This window comes from Carassius carassius, chromosome 3 (assembly GCF_963082965.1).
Source record: "Carassius carassius chromosome 3, fCarCar2.1, whole genome shotgun sequence".
Lineage (NCBI taxonomy): Eukaryota > Metazoa > Chordata > Actinopteri > Cypriniformes > Cyprinidae > Carassius > Carassius carassius.
In genome coordinates this window covers 26,610,426-26,636,655 of record NC_081757.1, presented here as the reverse complement: position 1 = coordinate 26,636,655, position 26,230 = coordinate 26,610,426, and the positions used below count along the sequence as shown (strand labels likewise).

The 26,230-nt window shown below is 37.4% G+C and overlaps 1 protein-coding gene across 3 annotated transcripts; it reads right to left on the bottom strand.

Annotated features, from left to right (window-relative positions):
* lrrc4cb (leucine rich repeat containing 4C, genome duplicate b) lies at positions 1 to 25,301 on the bottom strand. 3 transcript variants are annotated; one of them, XM_059534812.1, is made up of 3 exons: positions 24,323 to 25,301; positions 22,292 to 22,395; positions 1 to 3,375 (listed from the first exon to the last, which is right to left on the bottom strand). In XM_059534812.1, exon 3 carries the CDS (start codon positions 3,323 to 3,325, stop codon positions 1,430 to 1,432), a length of 1,896 nt encoding a protein of 631 aa, XP_059390795.1. In that variant the 5' UTR covers positions 3,326 to 3,375; positions 22,292 to 22,395; positions 24,323 to 25,301; the 3' UTR covers positions 1 to 1,429. The 3 variants fall into 3 exon arrangements, with proteins under 3 accessions (XP_059390795.1, XP_059390807.1, XP_059390817.1); XM_059534824.1 differs by having other exon boundaries at positions 22,334 to 22,395; XM_059534834.1 differs by lacking the exon at positions 22,292 to 22,395.
* Between the last annotated feature and the right edge of the window lie 929 nt (positions 25,302 to 26,230).

Here is a 26,230-nt window from a genome sequence, read left to right as displayed (position 1 = left end):
GAGAGACATCACACATCAGCTTTTATGCTGAGAAACATTTTGAGAAAGCAATACACAAACTGGTGAAAAACAGAGTTTCATGGCAGAGCGTCCAAACATACAACTTTGCACATATGGACACACGATACATTCACACACTCATGTTAGGTGATTCAAACCATTCCATTACAGAGAAAAGTGATATCAAATATACAAAACAGAACATAAAATTCTATAGACAATGGTAAAAGAATAACTATATGGTATATGGCAGATTTAACACAAACATATAAAAGAACACATACACAGTAAAAACCAGTGGTTTACAAATCAGCTCTATTGAAAATAATGCAATTATCAAAAAAAAAAAATGTTTTAAGCACTGGGCTGCCCTCTGATTGTGTCCAGTGTTTTTTTTTTCAGTAGGTCATTGATTTCCATAGTGACATTAGCAGGGTATTTTTTAGTTCCTCATAGCCAATTTTGTCTGAAACTCGCACAGCAAACGATCTTAGAAATCATATTCCCTTGTCCTCAGCCACTCAAGAGTTAGTTCATATCTTGCATTTGGTTAACATACTATTATATCCCACACACATGTGGCATTGGGGCTGTAATTGTAATAGCCTGATGTTCACTGGTATATAGAATTCATTTTTATATTCATAGGTTGTTGGCATTTACAGTTATAAATATATTTTGTGAAAAAAAAAATGCTGAACCTGAAATGCTGAATTTCCAGTGCCAGCTTTTAGACACTATCTTGACTTAAGGGCTGTAATTCAAGGCAATTATGCAAACCTGTTTTCTGAACTGAAGTTAATTGATGTGTGCTCCAAACACTGGCTTCTATAAATACTAGAAATATGTAATATCTCACAAGCTGCATTTGCAGAATAATCCAGGCACTGACAATGAAAGCGTTCCCTTTTTTTGTTCAGTAATAGGATTTTTCATGAGGAAACGTAACCATTTATACACCTCTCTAGAGTCACCCCATCCATCAGCCCCACCATTCATATCTAAGTGCTCCATGCGTTTTAAAGTCTGCTTTTTTCAGTGGCCAGTTCTTGTTTCCAGTGTCTCAAAAAAACGAAAACACATTGGTGCAAAGGGATGTAATATGCCACAACTAAAAAACAAAAACACAACTCTTATCTCATTGCTCTAATAATCATGTCAGCTGACCTTAATTCTACCAACAAATGAAAAGTAAACCATTCATTTCCCCAGTTCTCAAAATGAAAAAGAAAAAAAAGAAAATGATTTCATGATTCAGTCACTTCACATATCTTTAAATAAATAAGATCTGTAAAGACACTTGTTAAAATAATTATACACCCTGGCTCTCACTGACATTGCTGAATGTCTTAATGCACATCTTCATTACGACAGCATGTCCGAACCAAAATTTAAACAGCATTAGTAGAGTTCGGTTCGTCCGACATGGTCAAATTTGCGTCTCCTGCACATTATCCTTTGAGCTGGCTTGGATTATTAAAGGTTCATGAACTGAACTATGCAGCGAGCTGAGAGCAGACACATGGTTATAAGAAGTTTTGTAGGAGTTATAGTGGTTGTAATGCTCATGCTCCAGGGGTGAGAGAGTCAGGTGACTCCCCAAGGCCGGAACCCTCGTCAGCTCCTCGTGTACGTTGATGTTCTCGATGGTGCGGATCGGCCCATCATGGTCCTGGTGGTGATGCTGCTTGCGCATCTTGTAGAATATTATTAGCATGACGGCCGCCATGAGTGTGATTGCCACAAAGCAGCCAATGATGATCTTGGTGGTTTTCATCACCTCCTCCAAACCATTGAGAGCGCCATCAATGTCTATATCAGTCACGGGAATGGTGTACGCTCTCTCGGTGGCAATAGGTGTTCCCCTTGTGGTCGAAGAGGACGCCCAGCCAAAAGATGGCTGCACTGGTGTCCTGCTCTCCCCATCGATAATGGTTTCAACTGTCTCTACAGTGACTGTAGTAAAGTAACTAACGTCGCTGTTGTCAACGGATGTCACATTGAGAACAGCAGAGGCCGAAATGTTGCCTAGCATGTTGCTTACAATGCAAGTGTAGGTTCCCGTGTCCTGGATGGTGACGTTGGTAAAGCTTAACGTTCCGTCGTTTTGGACGGAGATGCGCATCTTGAGCGCTCCATGTGTTATGATGGAGCCATTTGGTGTTAGCCAGCTGACCGAGGTCACTGAATTTGTCCGACATTTGAGCTCTGCCGCCATTCCTTCAGTCAAATTGAGGTCGGCAGGTGGCTCGACGATAACGGGTGCGTTGCACTGAAAGTAGCTCTGGTCCAGCTCGCCAATGTACCGCCCCTTGAGGCTCGGAGGGGAATTGCAGCGGGCGCAGCAGCTTGTGTTTGTTGGTACGGTCTCTTTCAGCCACCAGCTCAGCCAAAGAATATCACAGTTGCAGTTCCATGGATTGTGATGCAGATGTACTCGCTGCAGGAGGTGCAAAGGCATGAAGAAATCGTGGGGCAAAAAGGTAAGGTTGTTGTGAGCCAGGTTGAGCTCTCGTAAAGAGTGCAGGTCGTCGAAGGAGTTCCGCTCTATGGTTTGGACTTGGGCGTGCATCATCCACAGCTTCTGAAGATGGACGAGACCCTTAAAAGAACTGGGCTGAATGACAGTGAGCTGGTTCCCGGACATCTCCAGCTCATCCAAACGAATCAATGGCTGAATATTGGGGACCTCTTTGAGGTTACACATGCCCAGATTCAGGTATCGAAGATTACTCAAGCCCTGAAATGCTCCACTGGAAATGTAGGAGAGACGCTTCAGCTCTCCCAAGTCCAACCGCCGCAGGGAGGGCAAGCGACTGAAGGCATCAGACGGTATGCTCTCAATAGGGTTATTCCTAAGCCACAGCTCTTTCAGTTTTGATAGATACTCAAAGGCGCCATTTGGGATGGTCGTGAGGCGATTGTCAAAAAGTTCCAGAGTGTTAAGGCTGGTCAGCCCATTGAAGGCGCCAATCTCAATGTTGCGGATGTGGTTTCTGCTGAGCTGAAGAATTTCAAGGTGTCGCAGATGCTTGAAACTGTCTACTTTGATGACCTGGATCTGATTGTCCTGAAGGTTTAGATACCGTGTATTGGTGGAAATGCCATCAGGGACATCCTTTAGCCCTCTGCGTGTGCAGATGACCTTACTAAACTGATTACTGCAGGAACATACAGAAGGACAGGTTTGGGCTCGTACCAGTCCAGCGACAACAAGCAACTGCAGGGCAAGAAGCAGAAGAAACAAGGGGTCAAACCAAGCCCCTTTCCATCTAGGACCTCTCAACATCTGGCGCTGATGGTAAGAGGTCATCTTGTTCAACATTCATAATTTAATGCCCGCTGAGTTTCTCTCTCCGAACATTTATGGGCAATCTGAAAAAGAGGAAAGAGGAAAATAAATCTGTTAGCATATTATGTCATGTTGAATTGTCAGTGTAACATGATGGCAGTCAAACAGAACATCAAATTCCACTGACGTTCTGCTATTTATCAAGAAGAACATTCTTCTGTCAAATGGAAATGAATGTACATTTCTGATATTCTGATGAAAACAAGTATTGTTGTTTAGGCAGTGCACATGCACTGATGTGAATGATGAATCGAGCATCATTACCACAGAGAAGCACACACAATACAATACATTCAAGATGCAATTTCTTGATTTGTTTTTGCACTGTACTGTATGTAATAGCAGATCTGAACTTAGTCAACTAGTTCACTCCGATCGACAATTTTTTATCCCCACTTTCAAGACTTTCTACAATTAACACAGTGAAAAAGATTTTTTAAAATAATTCAAAAGAAAAACTAGCCACACCCAGTAAAGGAAATGCATGTGTGATGTTACTGTAATTCTTAAAAGCAAGATATTTTTTTAACATTTGTTTCATTAAAATATTATCAAGTGCCTAGTGTGAAATTCCCTAAAGCCCCCGTAATCATTTATGCTATGAACTAAAATTATATATATGGAAATCCTGTCACAGCAAGCTGTCACAGGGATGGATTAAGGTGCAGACAGGTCCATCACTGGGCATATCTAGCAGATAAGGGTGTGTACTTGGCTTGTATATTCAACTCATGCTTGCTTGCATATATTCAATTCAAGCATGCTTGCACATGCTATGAAGATACAGAGCAACCGAATATCAAAACCCACAAGAAATGTGCCACTGTTACATCACACACTAAATTTATTAAAATAGTATGGCAACATGCGCTGTGAACTGAAGATGCATGACACCAATAAAAACATCAACCTCAGTGCATGAGTGGGTTGCATGCTGGCTGATATACAGTAAATAAATGCTGCAGATGATTGTGAACTTGACTTTTGTCAGTATTAGATTAGTCTGTTGTTAGAAGCAGTCTGAATCCAGACTGAAAAATATTACATACTTTGTCAGTGATGATCAAGTTTAAATATCCCAGTCTCCTTAAAAAAAAAATTAATGATTCAATTAGAATTATCCATCTCTTTTGTCTGTAATATCTTATTTAAACGTCTCGGATGGTTTCACTGTGCATCTGTGCTGCTGATCATCTTATAAAATTGTTAAAAGTGAGGAGATTGATTTAGTCACAGTGAGATGTTAATCTCACTAGTAGGCAATGAATGTTAGTTAACAGCAGCGTAATTGACACCTTACTGTGAGAAGCTGAGAGAACTTCCAATGGACGCAAATTTAATGGGATGCGTGAGGTAATCAGGGCATGTCCTGGCAGGAGCCTCTTTTTCATTACCAAAAATAACCATGGAATTTACAGAGGTAGCAAACTAATCTCTCAGGTATTGATTGAGTGTTTAGCTTACATCAAATGCATAAAATGCATAAAACCTACAAGTATAGAACAAGTATAAAACAGCAAGTCTTAGGCAGGTACTACATTTTCTGACACACATTTTTCACAATTGTCACATTCAAACTCATGTGTCTGACATATTTTAAACCAGTCCCTTTCTGTCTGATTATGCAAAGGCCTCATTATACACTCAGAAAAAAAGATACAAAACGGTAACTGGGGACATGGAGCGCCCTTTCAAATGGTACTAATATGTACACTGTAGGTAGTAATATGTACCATTTAGGGGTAGACTATTTTTAAAGTACTAATATGTACCTATTGCAGTGCTGTTATGGTTATTATTATTAAGATATAAATATGCTGCAGTGAAAAATTCTAAATAATTTGATGATAATTGGTGGGATGGGTAGGATTAAGGGTGGTTTAAGGTGTAAGGGATGGGTCAACAGTGTAATTATAAATGTACAGTAATTACATAAATTAACTACAGATATAAATACATGCAGGTTTTTTTTTTTTAAATATAAGCACAATGTAAAAACATATATCCACACAATAAGTGCACTGTACCATATGATTCATTTAAAAGTACAAAATAGTTAAGGCCACTTAATATAAAGTGGCCTCCCAACATTTTAATGATCATAAACAATTCCATATTATTCAAACGCATATACAGTACAAGGCTTGTACTTGTTCTTTGTTGATGATGATGAATCTTGAGAGTAAAGCACTAATCTAATGTTTTTTGACTGAATTTTCCCCCGCAGTACACTTTCCAAAGCCTGCATATTCCTTGAGGTCTCTTACACCAATCAAATTAATTACTTCAGTGCTCCACAGATAAAGCTTTAACACATATGTAATAACACACACACAAAATAAAGACATGGATGAAGTTGATGAAACTGATTTTTTTTTGAGTAAACAATTTAAAATAGGCTTCTTTACAAGGTTCAAGATTAATAAAATAAAGGGAAATTAGTATAAAAATCGAATAAACATTCGATAAACAGAGCTGTTGAAATGCCCCCCCCCCAGCTTTTAAACAAATTTATTTTAATATCATCTCAAATAGACATCCTATTCAAAATATCGTATGCTCAAACATTATGTTCACATGAGTGCTACAGTCTAAGCACATTTGCAATCAAAAAGCACAGCTGTAAGTTTACTGGTGGCTATAACTTGTTCTCAGTCATTTTCTGCAATTTACTTCAAAGTCAATCTGATAGCTCTTTAAAATGCTAAGACATCAGAGAGAAGACATTTTTATAAAAGCTCCAAAAGGACACTAGGAGGGACACTAATTAAAGTCATTATACCAACTGCACTCTATTGCACTATTGCTCATTATAATTTTATGTTGTTTATCCCCAGATTACAAAATAAATATTTAAAAAATCAATAAAAACAGCTCATGATGATCTGGACCAGGGGTTGGCAACCTACGGCACGCGTGCCAACAGTGGCACGCAGAGGGATAATCGCTGGCACGCAAGCAATAAGGAAAACTGTATAATGACGTACAGTTTGATGTAATAACTTCTTATAGTCACACAGCCTGTTAGGAGCTACAAATACTATTAAAGTGTGAGAATTAACTTGCATGGATGCACGTGCAAACACTGCACATACTAGGTGCTTCAGATCAAAGCCTCGGTCTAACAATACTCGTCAATGTCAAAATGACTGAGATGGCCAATCAGATCAAAGTAGGCGGGGTTTACTGTTCACAGAAGCAGAGCGCGAAGCGTCAGTTTAACGTTAAAGAGAGTGAGGTAAGATGAAGCTGCAAATCAATTTACATTAGTCAACTTTTAATAATACGTTTTACCATAGAAATGTTAAATGACCTAAAGCTATATCCAGTGATGAAAAATTTTCTGAAATATGGCCATTTTGAGAGAAAGAAAGTGGGGGGGGGGGGGGTAAATTGTCTCTCTCTGCAGACAATGAAGTGATTTTGCCCCTTTGTTGTTGAGAAATATAATGTAGCGATTCAGTATCGATTAATAAAAGTAGCGTGACAACACTCTGAATGCTACTTTTTGCACAGCACGATCTCAGATCTCTGTGTGCGAGTGGTGTGTGTTGTGTGTGTGTGTGTGTCTGTGTGTGCACGTTCATCAATTAAAGCAGTGCATTAACGTTGATTAAACGTTAAAAAAACGTTTTTTTGTAATCGTATAATAAAAAATTGTGTATGTACCGTTTAAATACAGAATTATATCGGGGTGTGTGTGTGTGTGGGGGGGGGGGGGGGGGGGGGGCTGTGTTGGCACAGTGGTTAACCATAAAAATAAAAAATGGCACGTCATGCCGAAAAGGTTGCTGATCCCTGATCTGGACGAATATCCAATCTTTTTTCAAGGCAGGGTTATGTATTTTGTAGCAAATCAGCCAATTAATATTCATAGAATCTTATAGCTTATCCTTGGAAGCAATCTTTCAGTACACTGTGCTACTCTGTTTGTTATCTCAGTAAATCTCTGTTTCCTTTTTTTAGGACACCAAGGGTCTCCACAAGGACAATGATCGATTTAGTGTTATAGAGGAATATACATCCAAATACAGTCAAGTCATGGTAGTGTTTTGAGTACAAAGCGGTAAACATCTTACACTAGACAACTTATAAAATGTGTGTGAAATATTTAATGCTTTTAGCTAAGGTAAATGGTATGTGCATAAATTCCCTTTAGCATTTTCATCGCTGGGGTTAGAGGCAACATAAAATTGAATAAGCAGTTATTAATTAAATCTAAATATTATGTAAAGAAATTTAAATACAAAGTACAATGTTCTGGAGTGTGCTCTGCTTATCTGCCCTAGAAGTATAAAAGGACAAACCAAACAACACGCTAAAGTGAGAGTTCTCAGGAGACACTACGTTGGCTCCCCAGGACCTGGAAACAATGGCTTACAGAATGGATTTTGCTTATGGGATGCCTGCCAAGGTCTTTACTTAAATGGGGAGACTGTGTTGAAGTAGAGACTTTACAAATGGAAGTCCTCCATTTAAATTTACAAAGACTGAAGTGCACAATAAGTACATGTCATGTTCACCTTGAGTAGACAGTAACATTAAACAATGGGATAAAACTGACGTTGTAGTATGATTTCAAAGTAACTGGGAAAAGTATGATCAGATTCTGCAATTTATTTAATGCTCTTTAAAATTATTGCAATGTTCCAGCTCATTAGAAAATCCTTTACTGCATTAAACAACAAGGTGTACAATGCAATTCAATTCAGCATCTGAATGTCAGTATATTCTAAGGAGAGTGATGCACATCTTTCAAATGATCGAAGCCCTATCCTACCGATGTGTTTAAACAAGTAAAAAATCAATATCTTACTTGCCTCTTAGAAGGGCCTTTCAAGCAGTTTAGCCAGAGAAAATAGATACAGAACGAGGGAGTAATGCAAATTACTCCCACATAGATCTTCCTCAGCTTCCTCTGTGCATCCAGTAGGAGTCTTAGACTGTCAAGTCATTTAGACTGAAGCATCTATGGCCAGGTATAATCGCCATAATCACTGGATTGTGCCAAAATAACTTATGCTGCCTCCATTATCATAATGACACTGATGAATAATCAGATGAAATGGCCGTAATCACTCTTTTTTTCCCCCTCACTCTTCTCTGGCTGTGTGGGTGGATCAGGCTGCAGGGAGATGATCCATTGATCTAATGTTTCCACCAAAAATGTCTAAAGCCTAAACTTTATAATGTTAGTATTAATGTTTCAGTACTCACATCTCGGTCTTGATATCAGGGCCATTTTGGGTTTGGTCTTGACTGTTTAATACTATATGTCTATTTGTAAAGCTGCGCTGGTTTGCACATTACATGACGGACTGGCAGCCAAGGGTTACACATTACACAATATTTCACTATAGGAAGAATCCCAGACTGTCTTGTTTACCAAAGGCATGCGCTAGAAGAAACCTGCGGTCCAGGATTTCTGTGCTGAATTGCAGCAAAAAAAAAAAAAAAAAAAAGAGAAGAAAAAAAAAGAAAAAGAGAAACAGAAATATACTTTTCCCTGTATCCTGCTCTCTCATTGGCTGTATGTTGTAGCTGGTGTAATTTTCAGTCATAATGCATTTCATACTGCAAGGCTCTGAGTCACAGACAGGACATATATATAGCCCCCTTTTCCGAGCCGCTCTCAGAGGGACTATTTACTATAGCCGCATTCATCGTGAAACTTCCTAATTAGCACATTATTAGAAAAGGTGATTTGCAAAGATTCATTAATAAAGCTTATATCTGTTGGTGAATCTGGATCATGAATGATTTACGTTAACATAGACACATTTAGGTAGATTGGGGGTGCATTCCCTTCAAAAACAAATTAATTCACTGCATCTTCAGCGCCTCAGATGTCGTGAGTAAATGACGACTACTATGTTCATTATTACATCCAACAACAGAAAACCTCAATTGCTTAGGAGACACTCTTGTCTACATCTGCTCTGGCAGTGAAACAATGGCAGACTGATGCCAGCTCACTCAGGGCGGGTCTAAGACACCAGTCCAGTCTCTGCTGAAATGCTACTGTCAATCAAACTATCATGGGAGGGGCCTGTCTGTGTGACATCACAAAGACAGGCATTTGAGACCTGCACGATTTGAGAAAGGGGTAAAGATTTTAGTAAATAAAAAAAAAGAACACTGGGTGGATTTTTATCATTATAGGGTGGTTGTGTAGACACATTGCCAACACACATTTCAGTTCAAACTGCTAAACTGTAAAAGTGCATGTACTGTAGCATCCGATGACCCCTTTAAATTGTGTAGTGTATACGCAGTTTAAGAGGATTTGGGATTTTATTTCAAAACCTGTCAAGACCACAACTGCAGGGATCACTAAATTGCCAGTGCATTGTCTGATTCATTTGTTAACATTATTAATGTGATTGGATCTAAAACTTACTGCCTTAAATGCAATCAGCATACTGTAAATAAATATATACACTTATTTGTAATTTGATTTCTTTTGTTATTGTTGTTTTGTTTGTGGCTGTTCTTTAGTCACAAAAAATATTATTAATTAGTTCTGTCAAATGATTAATCATGATTAACCACATCCAAAATAAAAGTTTCTGTTTACATTATATATGTATGTGTACTGTGTATATTTATTATGCATAAATAAATACATAAACCTACAGAGTATATATATATAAAAATATTTAGGCTTACATGTTTATACATTTTATATTCATATTCTTATATTTTATAATATATATTAAATATATACATTACATTACATTTACATTTATTCATTTAGCAGGCGCTTTTATCCAAAGCGACTTACAGATGAGGACAGTGGAAGCAATCAAAAACAACAAAAAGAGCAATGATATATAAGTGCTATAACAAGTCTCAGTTAGGTTAACACAGTACACATAGCATGGGATTTTAAATAATACAATAAAAAAAAGAAAAAAAAAAAAAGAAAAGAAAAAAGAAAAAAAGAAAACAGATAGAATAAAAAAAGAATAGAGCAAGCTAGCATTCACATATACATGCATGTGTTTGTATTTATATATGCATAATAAATATACACAGTAGACACACATACATTATGTAAAAAACTTTTATTCATTTATTTATTTATTTTATTTTTTATTTTATTTATTCTTTGATTCATCGTGATTGATTCATCGTGATTAATCGTCTGACAGCACTATTAATAATGTTCATAAAAAGTATTTGTATGAGAACAAGCATTTTATATTCTAATATGATGTAATTGAGTAATATCACAAGAGCAAGAGAACTCTTTTCGCAAATATCAGCATGATTGCAAAAGTGATATTGATTTTACACAAACATTCAGTAAACGAGAAGCTAATATTAAGTGACTTACATTTTAGACACAATTTTTAAAAGGTTTTTGCAGCCAAAAACTGTTGTGTATTTCCAAGCAAGACACAGCAGTGCTCTGTTACTGAATGAATCAGCTTCTTTGAACAAAGAAGTTGAATAAATTATTCCACAACTCGCTCATAAAATGATTTGCTGCACATTCTGTCTGTTTTAGTTTGATATTATTTAATGTCACTTATTTTCCCATCATCTTTTTTCACAATTATCTATTAACATTTATTTAAATTAAACATTTTATTTAAATATTTCTATATTCAGAATATTATATTTAAAACATTAATCTCATAACATTGTTTACACAGTTATAATTGTAGTAAAAAAAAAGAAAATTATATATTTTTTCAAGACATCATTTAGGCCGTAAATGTGGATCTTTTAGATGAATTTAAGGATTCTGGTCTGGTTTTGGTCTTGACCTGGTCTCACTCTGCCTTGGTCTCAGTTCAGGTGGTCTCAAGTACAACACTATTTAGTATTGGGATTTCCTTATGATATCCTGCTAACATTCATCTAAAATTACCTAGTCTTTAATAATAGGTTCATGTAATTACTATTGATATTTGAACATCCCATTAGTCTTGCCACTTTTAATATCTCTACTAATAGTATCAATCTGATGAACTTGTTAAAGAAACTACCTCAGAATTACCATTAGCTCAACCCAGATACCCTTGGGCTTTCAGATGAGAGCTCCAACTTTCAAGAGTTTGAATCTGTGAAGATAAAAACAGGCACAAACACACAGAGAATCACTGGCAATTTAATTATTTTTCCTCTGGCCTATTAAATCAAGAAAATGAAATTGCAATCATTACTTGTAAGCATGTTAGCATCCCTCACTTGGGAAATTACGACCTTCCACAGTTAATTTAGTCACCTATTTATATTCACAGCATAAAGAGAACTTGCATTCTCTAATGAACAACATTCAGCTGTGCAATACTACAGGGAAACTCAAGTTATAGATGAGTTACAGATATCGACTTAAATCAAATCCACTGTCTATATTTATGGCCAGTTACTAAATCATTAGAGGACCTCATGCCGATAGTCAGTTTTATGGTCTTGCGATGGCCTTAAATATTGACTGTAATCATTTAACCATGAGATATGGCATGTACTGTCCTGCAGAAAGCTATTTGGATTTGCTGGAGAATAGACGATGCAGTGTTGTATTAAGCATGTGACTGCAAAACTCAGGCAGAGGCAGGAGCAGTGGGGGTAATTCATTGGCTGTGGGATGGTGCACCCCCATGTTTCCTGATGTCGTGAGGGCCTTGTTAGCAAAAATATTGGTGCACTTTTAAACTGTCAGGACTGCCAAAACCACATCCCACAGCACTGCAGCAGGTTAGTGAAAAAAGCTGCCTATTGATATTTTTGCGCTGAAACCATAACGCCTTAGGTCATGAAACTAAAGCACGTATAGCACAGTTAACACAGTTACTTAAAGCAGTTCTCGACAAATTGATGTCACTGCGGCATCGAACATTTCTGTGTAGCTTTTCTGAACACACTACGTAGGAACATTAGGACCTTATAAGATTTGCCCATATCACAACACACCCTAGCAGATAATCTATCAGAGCGGAAGTGTTTGAACAACTTGTATGTTGCTCTCCAACCACATCCCTGGGAGAAAATCCATATTGTAATGGGCTAAGTTGTGGAGTAAGAATACAATTATTAGACAAAGAGAGACTTGGCAGGAGTTGGCCTTGGTGGATATACACAGCTGGAGGAATAAGGATCTTGCATATTCTCATTGTGATTTTTTTAGTGAGCTGTTCACAACTCAACTGTCTATGAATAAAAACACAAATATATTACAAAAATTAAAAGTCCAAAGAAAGGTTGAGAAAAGAATTAATTATTACACTAACACCCGGTTCGTTACACTTTATTCCCCCTGCTGTTTCCCCCCTGTGGTTAAGTCAAAGTACTTGTGATATTTGTAGTGACAGAGCACAAGACACTCTTCTTCCAGACTATGCAAGCAGAGCGATAACTCCTGGTCCTGGCCCCTTCAGTTTACTTCAGTGTTCAAATTGAAAATCAGGGAGGCAGAGTGCTGACCATGCTAAAACACAGCAGACAGCAGTCTTTAAAAGCGCACTGCACTGACCCCTGAATGCAATATAAACGAATCCAGAATCACAGGGACTGTACCTCATGAAATATGAAATGTAAAATCAAGAGTCACCTTTCAACATGTACCTGCAGTATTCTAGACCTCACACTATGCCCATATGCACAATATATGCTGTACAATGAGAATATTATATTATTAATCTTTTTATTTTTTATTTATTATTTTTTTTACGCGGAAAGTTTTTGCACTGAAAATAAAACAAAAAAGTATTTTTGTATAAAACGCATTAAAAATCACATTATTTACCCTAATTGTTATGCAGCCAATTCATTTTTAATAATAAAAAAATGACATTAGAAAAATTGGTCCCCTTTTATATTTATTAGGTGGACTTAACTACTATGTACTTTTAAATTGTACGTTTAAATGAATCATTTGGTACAATACACTTATTGTGTAAATACATTTTTTACAGTATATAGCATGTACTTAACTTCTGTAATTACATCTATAATTACACTGTTGACCCGACTCTTATACCTTAACCCACCTATACCACCAAACCTGCCCCTAACCTTACCCGTATCCCACCTCAACAGCAGCAGGTGTTTTGCGATACAATATGAAAACAATAAGTTCATTGTACTTTTTTTTTTGATGTAGGTACATAGTAGTTAAGGCCACCTAATACAAAGTGGGAACAAAAAATGCATATAATTGCACCTGCTAGCCAGGTAGTATAGAGTAATACCGTCTGGACCAGTGGTCCTTGTTTCTTACATTTTAACTAAAATTGTAAAGTTCACATTGTATGCATTCATACATTGTATTAATAGTGTGAGACTGCTTTGAAGGTTCATATATCAATATATAAATAAAAAGAATAGTCTTAAATACTGTATTATCATCTTAAACGGTATGTGGCATATTCTTTCTGTGATCTTGCTGTATCTCACGTGTCCAGGTGCTTTTTACATACAAGAAACATATTCAGTGGCAAATCGTAAGTGGTTGCCATGGTAACAAACAATGATACATGCTTGTAAAAGTGAGGGAAAATATCCCATACTGAAGCTATCACTAAATATTGACAATTAGGAAAATCAGCAATTTTGCATATGATTGTTTTCTTTCTGTTGTTTTAGATCAGGGGTAACCAACCCTTCTCCTGGCGATCGACTGTCCTTTATTAGTTGTTTCAGGTGTGTTTGATTAGGGTTGGAGCTAAACTTCGCAGGACAGTCGATCGCCAGGAGCAGGGTTGGTTACATCTGTCGACGAGAGAGGACAAGGCCTGGGCTTTATTTTGGCTTTGTGCGCAACAGTCGTCCGTGAGGGGCTGTCGCTCTGTTTTGTATTTATTTTGTAATTAAAGTCTTTATTTGAATGTCTGCCGGTTCCCGCCTCCTTCTTCCTGATGATTGTGAAATTTTTACATTATTACAATTTATTTTTCAGTTTCATTTAAATCTTTAGTTAAATAAATCAGTAAAGTTTAAAATCGAAAATCCTTACGTTATTGTGTAGGCAACTGCACAGAAATATTACCTCACAGCACCACCCAATGTCAAACCAGCGATAATACCAGTATAATGCATCCAACCATTCTCCAAATCCCTTTTCCTGTGTAGGGTCGCAGGTATGCTGAAGCTTATCCCAGATTCTTGGGCTGAAAGGATAACTGCCTTTCTCTATAATTGTAGTACCTGTAGTACTAATACCCTTCTCAGTGAAGATACATAGCTACAGTAGCATAAAGACTCAACTAAGCTTATGTTTAATAGCTTTCTGGCTAGAAATTAACTTTAAAAAATGTTTAACCAACTGAATTTCAATTGGCCCAAATTAGCAAGAGTCATATATTCTGAGCTGCATGTACTGATATGACTTGTGAATGTTCATTATTAACTCCAGGGAAAAAAAATGTTGTAGGCATACAGTAGTTACGTATGTATCGCTTAGTATCTTCTATTAAACATGCTAAAGATATGTAGTATTTTATGCTAAAATCATAAAGTAATTGTTAATAGAATTACTTTCCTCACAACCCCATAGTACAAAGGCAAAACGTAAAATCCAAAAAAAAAGACATCTAAAAGCAAGGCTAAAATGTCTAAGCAGCTCTGCTCTGCTGTGGCCCCTGTTTGACGCTAGTATGATTTAAGAACAAGAGGGCGGAAAGAGTGAAGCACACTACGCATTAAGGTTTTTTCAGAGAACAGTGCCATGTTTTGCTGCAGTGAATGCAGGCTTTCCTCTTTCAAGTTGCTGTGATTTTAATTCAACCGACTGGACCCCACATTGTGTCCAGGCTGTTGCACAGCAGTTGTGAGTCAGAGCTTACTCTTACTCTCTCTCTTTGTCTGTCTACTTCTTTCTGTATCCCTTTCTCTCACACAGACAGCTTGCTTAGGAATAATTCATGGCTTTGCATTAGAGCTTCTACAGTCACTACTAAACAATTGCAAAAGCAAATTGATACTGTTGTTTATAGTTTTTATGGTCTGTATCTTCGAAACGGGTGTTTTAATAATGGCTGAGATCAACCAAGTTCAATTCCACTTTGAAGTGCTTGTCATTGTTTCCTGTTAAATCTACTGCACAGCCAGTCCATAATACATTGCTCTGGCAACGAGAAAGAGATACTGTCAAGAATATAAAGCATTACTGTTTTCATCTCACATCAAACGGAATGGGAATTTCTCTCTCTCTCTCTCTCTCTCTCTCTCTCTCTCTCTCTCTCTCTCTCTGTCTCACACAAAAAAACAACAACAACAACAACAACAACAAAAAAACAATTGGCATAACATTTCTATGTGTAGCCCATTTCCATCCCTCTATACTATCTCTATGGACATGTAAACACTTTGAAAGATCTTGAGAGTCACAAAACATAACTGTCATTATGGCTAAGCTTCAACATGTTCACTCCTTCTGTCTAGGGCATTTCATAAAGGAAACGTCACTCGAGTAAAATTTATACAAATTAATTGTAATGGTTCTTGAGGCAGAAACCTTTGAATATTTAAATGAGTGAGGGATTTGAGTGTTGTGGTAGAGGGAAAGATTTTCAGTGAATATCAGCTTAAAGGGACAGTTCAACTGTATTTTTTAAATTTTTTATTACAAAACATGTCTCACTTGATCAATACAATGAATGTTATTGGGGTCTAGTGTTATTTTGATTTAAAAAAAAAAAAAAAAAAAAAAAAAAAAAATATATATATATATATATATATATATATATATATATATATATATATTGTTTTGTAGAAGAAAGAAAATCATACAGCCTGTTTTATGATACTCCATTATGTCGCACACAAAACAGAAAATAAAACGTAAGATAAATTAATTTGTAAACCATGACAGGATTGTCATGTTTTAACTTTTTCTGAATCTACACATTTTTAATTGAATCTACACTTCCATTTATTTTTTTGGAAAGAAATGTATATTTTATTCAGCAAGTGTGCATTAGATTTATAAAAAGATGATAGTAAAGACTCACACTAAGAAATTGTTGGAAGTTTCTCATTTCAACATTGATAATAATGAGAAATGTTTCTTAAGCATGTTAGAATGGTTTCTGAAGGATCATGTGACAGTAATACAGGAGTAATGGCTGCTGAAAATTCTTGCGATTTACAGAAATAAATTAAATTTTTTTAAATATATTGAATTCAAAGTTTTATTTTAATTTATGGTAATAGGCCTATTTCATAATATTACTGTGTTACTTGGTGAACACAGGAGACATAACATTTTAAAAAAATCATACTGACCCTAAATGTTGGACCAGCAGTGTGTTTCAAATACAAGAGTGATGTTTTGGTGCTCCAACAAAAAAAATCGCTTGAATGAGGTTTACTAATGAGTCTATGTTATTCTGCCCACAGTCAGAAAGAGTCATTAGCTTTGCTTCACTTTCCTTTCAATATATCCTTTTTTTCTGTCAAACTAAGGTGAAGATATATCCATTTTGTCTGCCTCTTAAACTGAACTCAAAAGACAGAGGAAGACATAGCGAAATAGAGAGAGTCAGGAGACTGAGGCAAAGAGTGATAGTGGTGCATTAAAAGGCAGAGCACATACGGTGCAGAGCCACATTCATTATTCATTAGCTAAGTTACCACGTGTAGTAATTAAACAAAAAAATCTTTGTCTAAAACAGAAATTGTTTTAGCAGAAGATTCCAAAAATGCATTTCTTAGATTGTATGAATGTACACAAGGGATTCAAAAGAATAATTCGTTGGTGATGCATGTCACTGTACAGATACTACAGATGTTGCAGATTCAGTGTTGCCATGAGAACTTAGCGTCTTGCTTTGTGATTCTGCTTAAGTTAAACTTGACGATTGAGGAAGGCAAAAATAGAGCACCCAAGAAGAGTGAAGAAAAAGACAACAACTGCCTGACCCTCCTGGTTGGGCACAAATGAAGGAGCCACAGCTAGCATGGTGCTCATCCCATGCATACAGATTGCATTACACAGCCAATCCACTCAAAGAGCCTTTGCTCCTCTAATGCACTGACATGCCTTAGTGTGTGGAAGTGGCCAGTTTCACGCAGTTAAGTGGTCCCCCATGGTCGATAAATACAAAGGAGACTGTTTTACTGATCAACCACCATGCTCAATATCGATAAAGGTCCTGTTACCAAGAGGCTAGCCGTTGTCATTATCACACCTACCACTGTTGCTCTCTGAAAAGTAGGACTTATACCGGCTGACGCTTCTTATATTGACTCGTGGTGGATGAAGCGAAGCCTGTATTTAAGTCTTCAAATGAGAAGGGTGGTTGCTGATGACAATCTGCTTGATTAATTTAGCGACGTATGGAAGGCCCTCATTTGTTTGCACTCCTGTCAGCAAAGGGATTATCCAGCTGGACACCTGCATCCGTTTGCGGGAATGAGATGTGGCGGAAGCGCCGCCTCTGCCGAGGGATCTATCACACCGACACAGTGCTGTCACATACAAAAAACATGAATTACAAGGTGAGCTTCTGCTGCATGCACTCAGTGAGGGGAACGTGCTACAGCAACCCAACATCCAGCTTCTGGGGAGAAGAATGGTGTGAAGGCAACACACTGCCCCAAATCTCATTCAGCACACCTACATGTTCCTGTGAGCTATGTTTTTCACTGTTCAAAACAAATATTTCCACCTAGTCATTAACCTTAATGACTGCACACCACAGACAATGCAGGAGAGAACAGGGGAGTCAAACAGTGGTAACCATTACTTTCCCTGCTTGAGATGACAATAGGAGCAGCTGAGGTCCTCCAAGCTATAATCTGACTGTGGCCGTATAGTCTCCTACGTCATTAGTATTGACTCTGCATGAAGCCTGGCAAATTGAAGCACTCAGCTGCAAGCATGCCGGCACACATAAATCCAGTGTGCTTCAAGACCCTGAGTGGCTCTCCGAGGAGGCCAGCACATTACCTCAATTCGTTCAGTATTCCAGTATCATAAAACAACTGGAAAATTTGGATAGTTGGTAGAATCTCCAACAGAAACCAAATGAAGTGACTTAGGATGAAATCAATTTTGATACAAGAATTCTCTAGGAATCTTTTTGAGAACAACTATGAAAAAGATCTGCCTGTAAACTCTGAACTGATGAGTGAAATCTGAAGCTTATGACCACGTCGACTGCAATCTATATTACAGTTTTTCTCAATCGCTTTGGCTCTTCTTACTATTCTCTAATTGAATGAGAAACAACACTTTTTCATATATGGGACTATGTTCTACTTTTTATTGACACTGACTATCTATAATGCAACTGTATTGTACATCACAAGTAGATTTCAACAGTAGAAGTTTACAAGGAAAAGTCAATACTGTATTGTACACATTTGTATGTATACAGTACATTTATTTTTGCAGCAATGTGTTACATGTAAACAGAAAATATTCCAGTTCCTAGATATTTATAAAATATAAATGAATGCCTGACAAACTTTGATGTTTGGATCATTCTGCATGTGATGACTAACACAATTAAATAATAATTAGAAGTTGTGAGAATTATGACAGTTGCACTCAGAATCAACTCATCAGTTTTGATTAGCAAGCTATTTAATTATTGTGCAAATTGTTCTCTACTCTTGTGCCAAAACACATGCAGTTTACTTAAAGGGGTCATATGATGCGATCTCAAGTTTTCCTTTCTCTTTGGAGTGTTACAAGCTGTTTGTTAATAGATAAGATCCATAAAGTTGCAAAGACTAAAGTCTCAAACCCAAAGAGATATTCTTTATAACAGTTAAGAGTCAACCACACCCCACGTCTATGTCACGATGAGGGAAGATTTGCATAACGCTGCCCAAATGTTCATGCAGGCAGACATGGTTTTATGCTTACGCGGCACGATGCAGCGCAACACGTAAAAAAAGCCGGTATAAGTCATTATAATCAGTAATTATGTCCCCACTGCATGCAACAAATGGCTCATTTGTAAAGGGGTTTTATTGTTTCTGTCTTGTTGTGCCGGTGTTCTGACCTGGACACGCATCACAATATGTCGAGGGGCGTAACATTTCTGGCACATGCTTGAGGCATTCGCCCAATCATAACGCACTGGATAGCTGGCCAATCAGAGTAGCTTTTCAGAATGATGAGTTTTGTAAAAAGCGACGTGTTTCATAAATGGGGCATAGTATGTGGAAAATAATGTGTTTTTTTAAACCTTAAACTGCATAAATATTTAATTACAGCATATACACAAAATATTGTTATTTTTAGCAACATCACATGAGATGTAATAAGAATCTGGTGTGAACAAGAAAGTAATTTCTAGTGATCAGAACAATCAATCTCCCTTTAGAGTAGAACTGAGGTAGCAAACAGGATATAGAATTGCAGTATACATTTGAACATAAGGAAGCAGACTCACAATAAATTAAAACTCATTGAAATTATGACTGCAATTTTTTAATTAGAAAAGTTTGTCAAAAACATTTGAAACAGGGTTTGAAATTTGAAGTTTTCTAGGCCTAAAAGGACAAATACAGTGATGGGACAATAGTATGAGAGAACACCAGAATGATGGAATAATAAGATAAGATAAAACAACAAACACACAATTTTGCATTATTGAATAAATGGCAATATGATCACCTAAACCAAAAGCATAAAGACAAGAGTAAATGTTTTTAGATTTTGCAGCATTTGCTGCTCAACCATCCTGTCCAGACACTTTCTCATGGATAGCAGTATGTGTCAGTATTCGTCTGCCGGGATGTCAAGCTGTTTCTATCTGTATCCACCCCTGCCATCATATTAGTAGAGTCTGTTGGTTGGCATATGTTTTTATTGTGGAACAAGCTTCGACCCTGGACCCAGTATGTATTCTAAGAAGTCTGTGATTTATCAGCCTCAAAGACACGGATCTCTTTGACACACTTCTTTTTGTGAATCCAGGCCAACTGATCTGAAAGGCTTGAAAAAGCCAACTGCCTTCAAGTTCCTCTCCCATATCCGGAATATGCTGATAATGGGAGAAGACATCCTCTTGGGGAGGGGAAGGTGGCTATTTGAAAAGGGGTTCCAATATAATGAAAAACCCAGATTTGTACTGTGCCTTCCATGGCGGTGATGACAAACATACAGTGCAATCAAGGCAAAGTGATATTTATAAGCTGAGCTGAGCTGAGAACACCTCTTTCTCTGTCTCCACTGACTAATCTCACTGAACAGTACAATTTATGCCATTTGGCTCATCTGTAGGATATAGTGTTGACATAGGATTTCTGAATTAACAATCAACACGGAGGCTGTTGCTATTGTGTGACAGCAAAATCTCTATAGCGGGCTCTGACTGAGCTGCAAAGCCTGAGTATTTCAAATACACAGACATTTATTACAGTTATCGAGGCCTGAGGGCATGGAAGTCAATTTTCATTTTCACTGAAATTAGAGGTTTGTTTAATAAGCTGCTCAAAGGATCTATCTCCATAGATTTAAAATGCATGAACTTTAACCTCTCCTTTCCTATGCATTTGTGCAACACCCTGGCTCCTCTCCAGTGCACCAAATGTCTGTCAGAAAGGCTTTTTGCGTCCGTGTATAGCATTAGACATCTGCTGCAGAACTAAAACCAGTGCAGCATGTTCGCTCCGTCATTTATCTGTAGCAATTTGAGCTGCATCCTGTTCCCCAAGACCTACATCTTTTTCTTACGTAATTCACATTAGGCAATCTGCTCCTTGCAACGACCACAGACTAATTATAAATCATACACTGATATCTCCATCAACAACTGATTCACTGCACATGAAATCACAAAATAAAAGAGACCATGAAGGATCTAAAATGCGTTCGTGCAAAAAACATCAATAGGGTGGACTTACATATCAGTTTTCACAGCTTCACGGGTCTATAAAATAAGCCATTTTGGATGGATCTAATTGTTAGATTGTGTCACTATGCAGGGTAGCTCATTACATATATGCTTGATGAATTTTGCAATGGCTCCCAGTGGGATTTGAACCCATGACCCCAATATTACTTGGCAGGCAAATAGGCAATGAGCAAGGAAACCAGGTTAGGCCATTCCAGGAGCACATTCACCTCAGTGCAGTCTAAATTGTTAAGGGAGATCTACTGTGACAACCAACATACTGCAGGTAATAAACCACGGTATGTTCGCTCCGGTACGAATTCACAGAAGAGTAATGTGAGCAGGCATTCACAGAGGTCACATGACCCAGCAACAGCCTTTGGTGATTCCAGAATTATCATCAGCAAGAATCTCCCACTGGAGACTTTATTAAACGTAAACATAAAGCCTGAATAAAATGCATTCAAACAAGAGGGTTTCTTCAAAGCTCAGTCATCCTGGGTACTAGATCAGATATGAGGATTGTTAAAAGTTACAGGCTAAACAAATTTTTACATACTTGTGCCTTGTAGTCTGGTGTCCAGTATTTTTTTTAGCGGAATGATTCTTTATTTTATTTGCAAGACTAATGAATGAAACAAACTGATTGCCTACACTGAAAATAAAATATGGTGCGGGATTTAATTTGAACTTAATTTTCTTGTAAATTTCATTTAAAAAATGACTATTACAAGACATGAATTAAACATGAATTTTTACATAATTTTTTATAGTGTATCATTGCTAGTATGGTATTTGGGCTGTATAGTGTAGATGATATTGTCTTCAAACACAACAGATAGATTTCATCAATATCCACAAAAAGAATTGAATGTTGGTTGTTGCCATTTTACAATGGCTGACATAAGCATGAATGCATCTAACAAGTACTATTGATTCTACAGTAATGGTCCAAAGGTCAAACATTTTAGCTAAGGAGGAAGTCAGACATTTTATCCTACTTTATTCCATAATTGTACTATTGTTACTTTAAATTCTGCTGAGACAGAGTAATAGGCACACGGCACGATTAATAAAACAAAATTTTTAAAGAGAAAGCCAGTGTGGCTGTGTGTTTGGCAGAAGCAGCGCTCACCGCTGGCTGGATTATATCTTGTCTAACAGCACTTCCTCTGACCTGAGAACAGTACACCACTGGTGCGGTCATTCATTTGGCCTCACTGCATTAACACTCCAGCACTGAAAGAAAAAAATTATACAATTTTACAAATTTGTCACAGCCCAATCCTCCCCATTTTTAGCATATATTTTGCATCTAAAGATGAAGAAGCTAGTCCATACAATCCTTTTAATCTATGTCATGAAACTTTTTACATTTTGCACAGCATGGCCTACATTAGAGATGGTCTTTATGAAGCATCAGGCTGGGCAGGAGCATTTCAACTGCTTCATTTTTCTCTAAATAGCAGATATTACAGAGGTTAATGTGTGTGATATTGGCTAAATGCTCTCGTTTACTGGTTCCTCCTTGCCTTAGGGGAACTGAATGGTATCCGGCATTTTTTTGGCTCAGCAGACACATTCAATACATTAACACTCATCTTCATGACAGCACAGCAGTGCCTGCATTACACGTTGAACCTTGTTTCTTTTAAATGCTTCTGACATATTAACAATCAAATAAGAGCTTGGGGATAAGGAATGTCCAGCCCAAGAATTAATTTCAGGTCACAATCTTAGAAAAGAGAGAAAGACAAAGAATCTTTCCACTACAGAAAGGTGGAGATACTTTACTGGAAACAGTAGAACTGTAGAATTCTTGCAAATTGCAGATTAATTTAATGTTTTTTTTATTTATTTATTGTGACCTCAATGGATATGTGATTTTAATCACACATTTAAGTTTAGAGAATTAATTGAGCTATTTGATTCTTTCGTTTAAGCTGGCTAAGATGATTATGGTCCACAGTGGACTGAAAATGCTCAGAACATCTGTCATGGATTATTTGCAGTGAAAGGGAAAGTTAAAGCCCATTTAGTATATTTATCTGACACAGAGAGAATCTTTATTATATCTGCAAGAATTAACTTGTCAAATATTGTTGTTGCTATGTAACTCTTTCATTTAGAAGCTTAAGAATGCTTGAAGGAAATTATGCATTAAGGACATCCATAAAAACGAAAAACATGAATTGGTGCATTTAAGTCTCATTTGATTGAACTTTTTAAACAAAACTTACACTGACAAGTATATAATGCAATAATCTGATAATTATATCAGCCCATTTTATTAACCTTCTCATAATGTTCTTTCCTACCATAAACAGTAATGGTTTTCAGCACCTTCCCAAAAAAGACAGCTCCTCAATCCTCAGTCCACTGGTGAAGCAACAACCCACGAATCCATGAATCATCCATCAAAAATTACGTAAGCTCTCTCAAAAACCAATACATGGCACAGAGGCTTTTCCAATGAATCAGACTTGCTTATAGTGTCCATTACAGCACCTCTCACCTAAGTGAAGTTCTGAAGCCTTGTGAGGGTTGAATGTTAAATGCAGATTAGCACCAGTGTGAGCTGCTAGCCTTCCTGGAACTTCCTGTGTTTTTTATCCCAACCACAAATTAATAATAAAATGGTTATGATGCAATATGTTAACTAATAACATTTACTTATGCGGTATTCAGGAAGCCTCAAAAGTCACTAGGGTCTATTAGAGGCAATGAGAAACAGTTGTGTCGACCATCATGGATACACTGCCTCTTTCCCCTTGTCTCTTTAGAGCATAGCAATGCACATGTGAACAGAATATGAATGACCCAACGCCATATTCTAGCAAAAGTAATGGTAAGTAGAGCAACAGAATGCATAAGACAGCTGAATAAATATCCCCAAATCTACCACATCACAGCCACAGAAATAAAGCAAATCATAACCCTCTGCAGCATAGATAGATAGATAGATAGATAGATAGATAGATAGATAGATAGATAGATAGATAGATAGATAGATAGATAGATAGATAGATAGATAGATAGATAGATAGATAGATGGGAACACATTCAAAAGATGAGATGCATCCATTCAACGTCAACTTAAAATGAAAATAGGTTCGCTTTCAAATAGATCTGTACAGACCGGTTAGATTAGGCTATGGTTCCTTACCCATTTCTGTCAGGAAATGCAAGCTTTGAGGTGATATCAGTAAATGGGAGCATCACTGCAGCCCTCGCAAACCCCCATGTAGAATCCATACACGATGTACGGAGATGCAAGTAAGAGCAGCGCGCTCTAAAGCGCTCGGTGAGCTTTGACAAAGCAAAGCAGGTGCAAAAAAAGGGGGAGGGGGGCTGGAAGAGAACGAACCTTCTAAAAAAATCTGTAAAGAAATAGGGAATAAATCTACCACCGTTGACGTTTTGCTGGACACATAAAATAAGCATTGTATCCACATCCAGGAAGGAAATGTCTAAACCACATGGGTTTTGAATAGCCTCCCTTTGGGTAAAATCCAGTAGAGTTAGAACTTAGTAGGTTTCACTTAGATCGAGAAGTGCCCTTTAAAACCACTGCCACACACCGCAGTTCTTCAACGCGTACTGGTCCAATGCTCCTCAGATCTTGCCCTCATCCACCACCGCAGTCCATCGATGTAACACAACGTGCTGACTCCGCCGAACGCTGTTGAATGTGTTACAGCATCACCTCAGAGCCTCCTTGAGTGCGCACTCCTTCCTCTCGCCTTCATCATTTCTCGTGAGCGATGCCCACTGCAGAGCCTCCTCAAAGTTGAACCGTCAGTTCATCCAGGAATAACGATTTAACTCGCGTTGCTAAGGGAGCTTATTGCCGATTCTGCTGTTTAATGTCAGTGTACAAAACTTAATAGGTTCCCTTCGTGAATCTCATCTCAGCTCGTCCAGGCTCATTTAAAGCGACATTTGTTTGGCGCTGCAGTTTTCTGCTCCTTTCGTATTGCTTACAAATCGCCGTTGCGCCGGCAAGCTCTTTGTTTCGTCAGAAAATGTAAATAGAAAGTGTAAACACACGGAAAGAGTCACCATCTGTGAAAATGTGGCTGAGGAGAAGGGGATATTTGCAGCGATTGACGGATGATATATTAAACCCGGCACTGCGCGTTTGAAACGCATCTGTTGCTGAATGATGCGCATCGTTGTGTCTGTGTGTGTGTGTGCGTGTGTGTGCGATCGCAGTCTTTAGTTACTCATTTCGCCTAAATGACAAAAAGAGCAGCATGATATCTTTATTTAAACTTGCATTTATTAGTATGTGTGGGTTTTTTCTGTAATTATTATTTTCTTCTTTTTTGGCACAAATTGATGTGGGATTGCCACCTACCGGCATGCATCGCCCTCTCGGTATTTCTGTTCTCTGCCAACCATCGGCAGGATAACACTACATTTTACATGCAGGAAAGCATTATTGTTCCTTTAATAAAGAACCTTGTGAATGCTCTTAATCATTAGCTCCTAGAAAGAATACAAAGTGGAACACTCTGTATAATTGTTCTGATGATCATTAATCATCATGCTATTATGAGGTATCATGTCATACAAGTTAGAGCTTGGATATTTCCTAATATGCTTTAATAGCTTAATTGTATAGCAGTGCTAAAGCTCATTTGTGTCATCCCTTCTGGAAATGCGGTTTATGATGGAAACTGGTGTGACTTTGAGCAAGTCGCTCATTTATGGTAATTCACTTGTCTAGATGATTGATCAATTGGACTATCAGGGCTGACATTAACCTGGCCTGATAGAGTCTATCAGACCAAGTCAATGTCAGTCCTGTTAGTCCAACCGATCAATCATCTAGACCAAATTACCAGCAAACACTCCAAACATATCACCTATGAACCAAAATTTAATGATTATTATATTAAATAATATTAATTATTTTTTCGATACACTTATTGTTAGGAGGGAAGTGTTATCATATAAACTTGATAGACTGTGAAAGCTTGTTTGCAAATCTACCAAAAACTGTCTTTTTGCATTGATCACTTTATGTTAAATTGTAACAGCAGTCTTTTGTAGAGATACGGTCCATTAG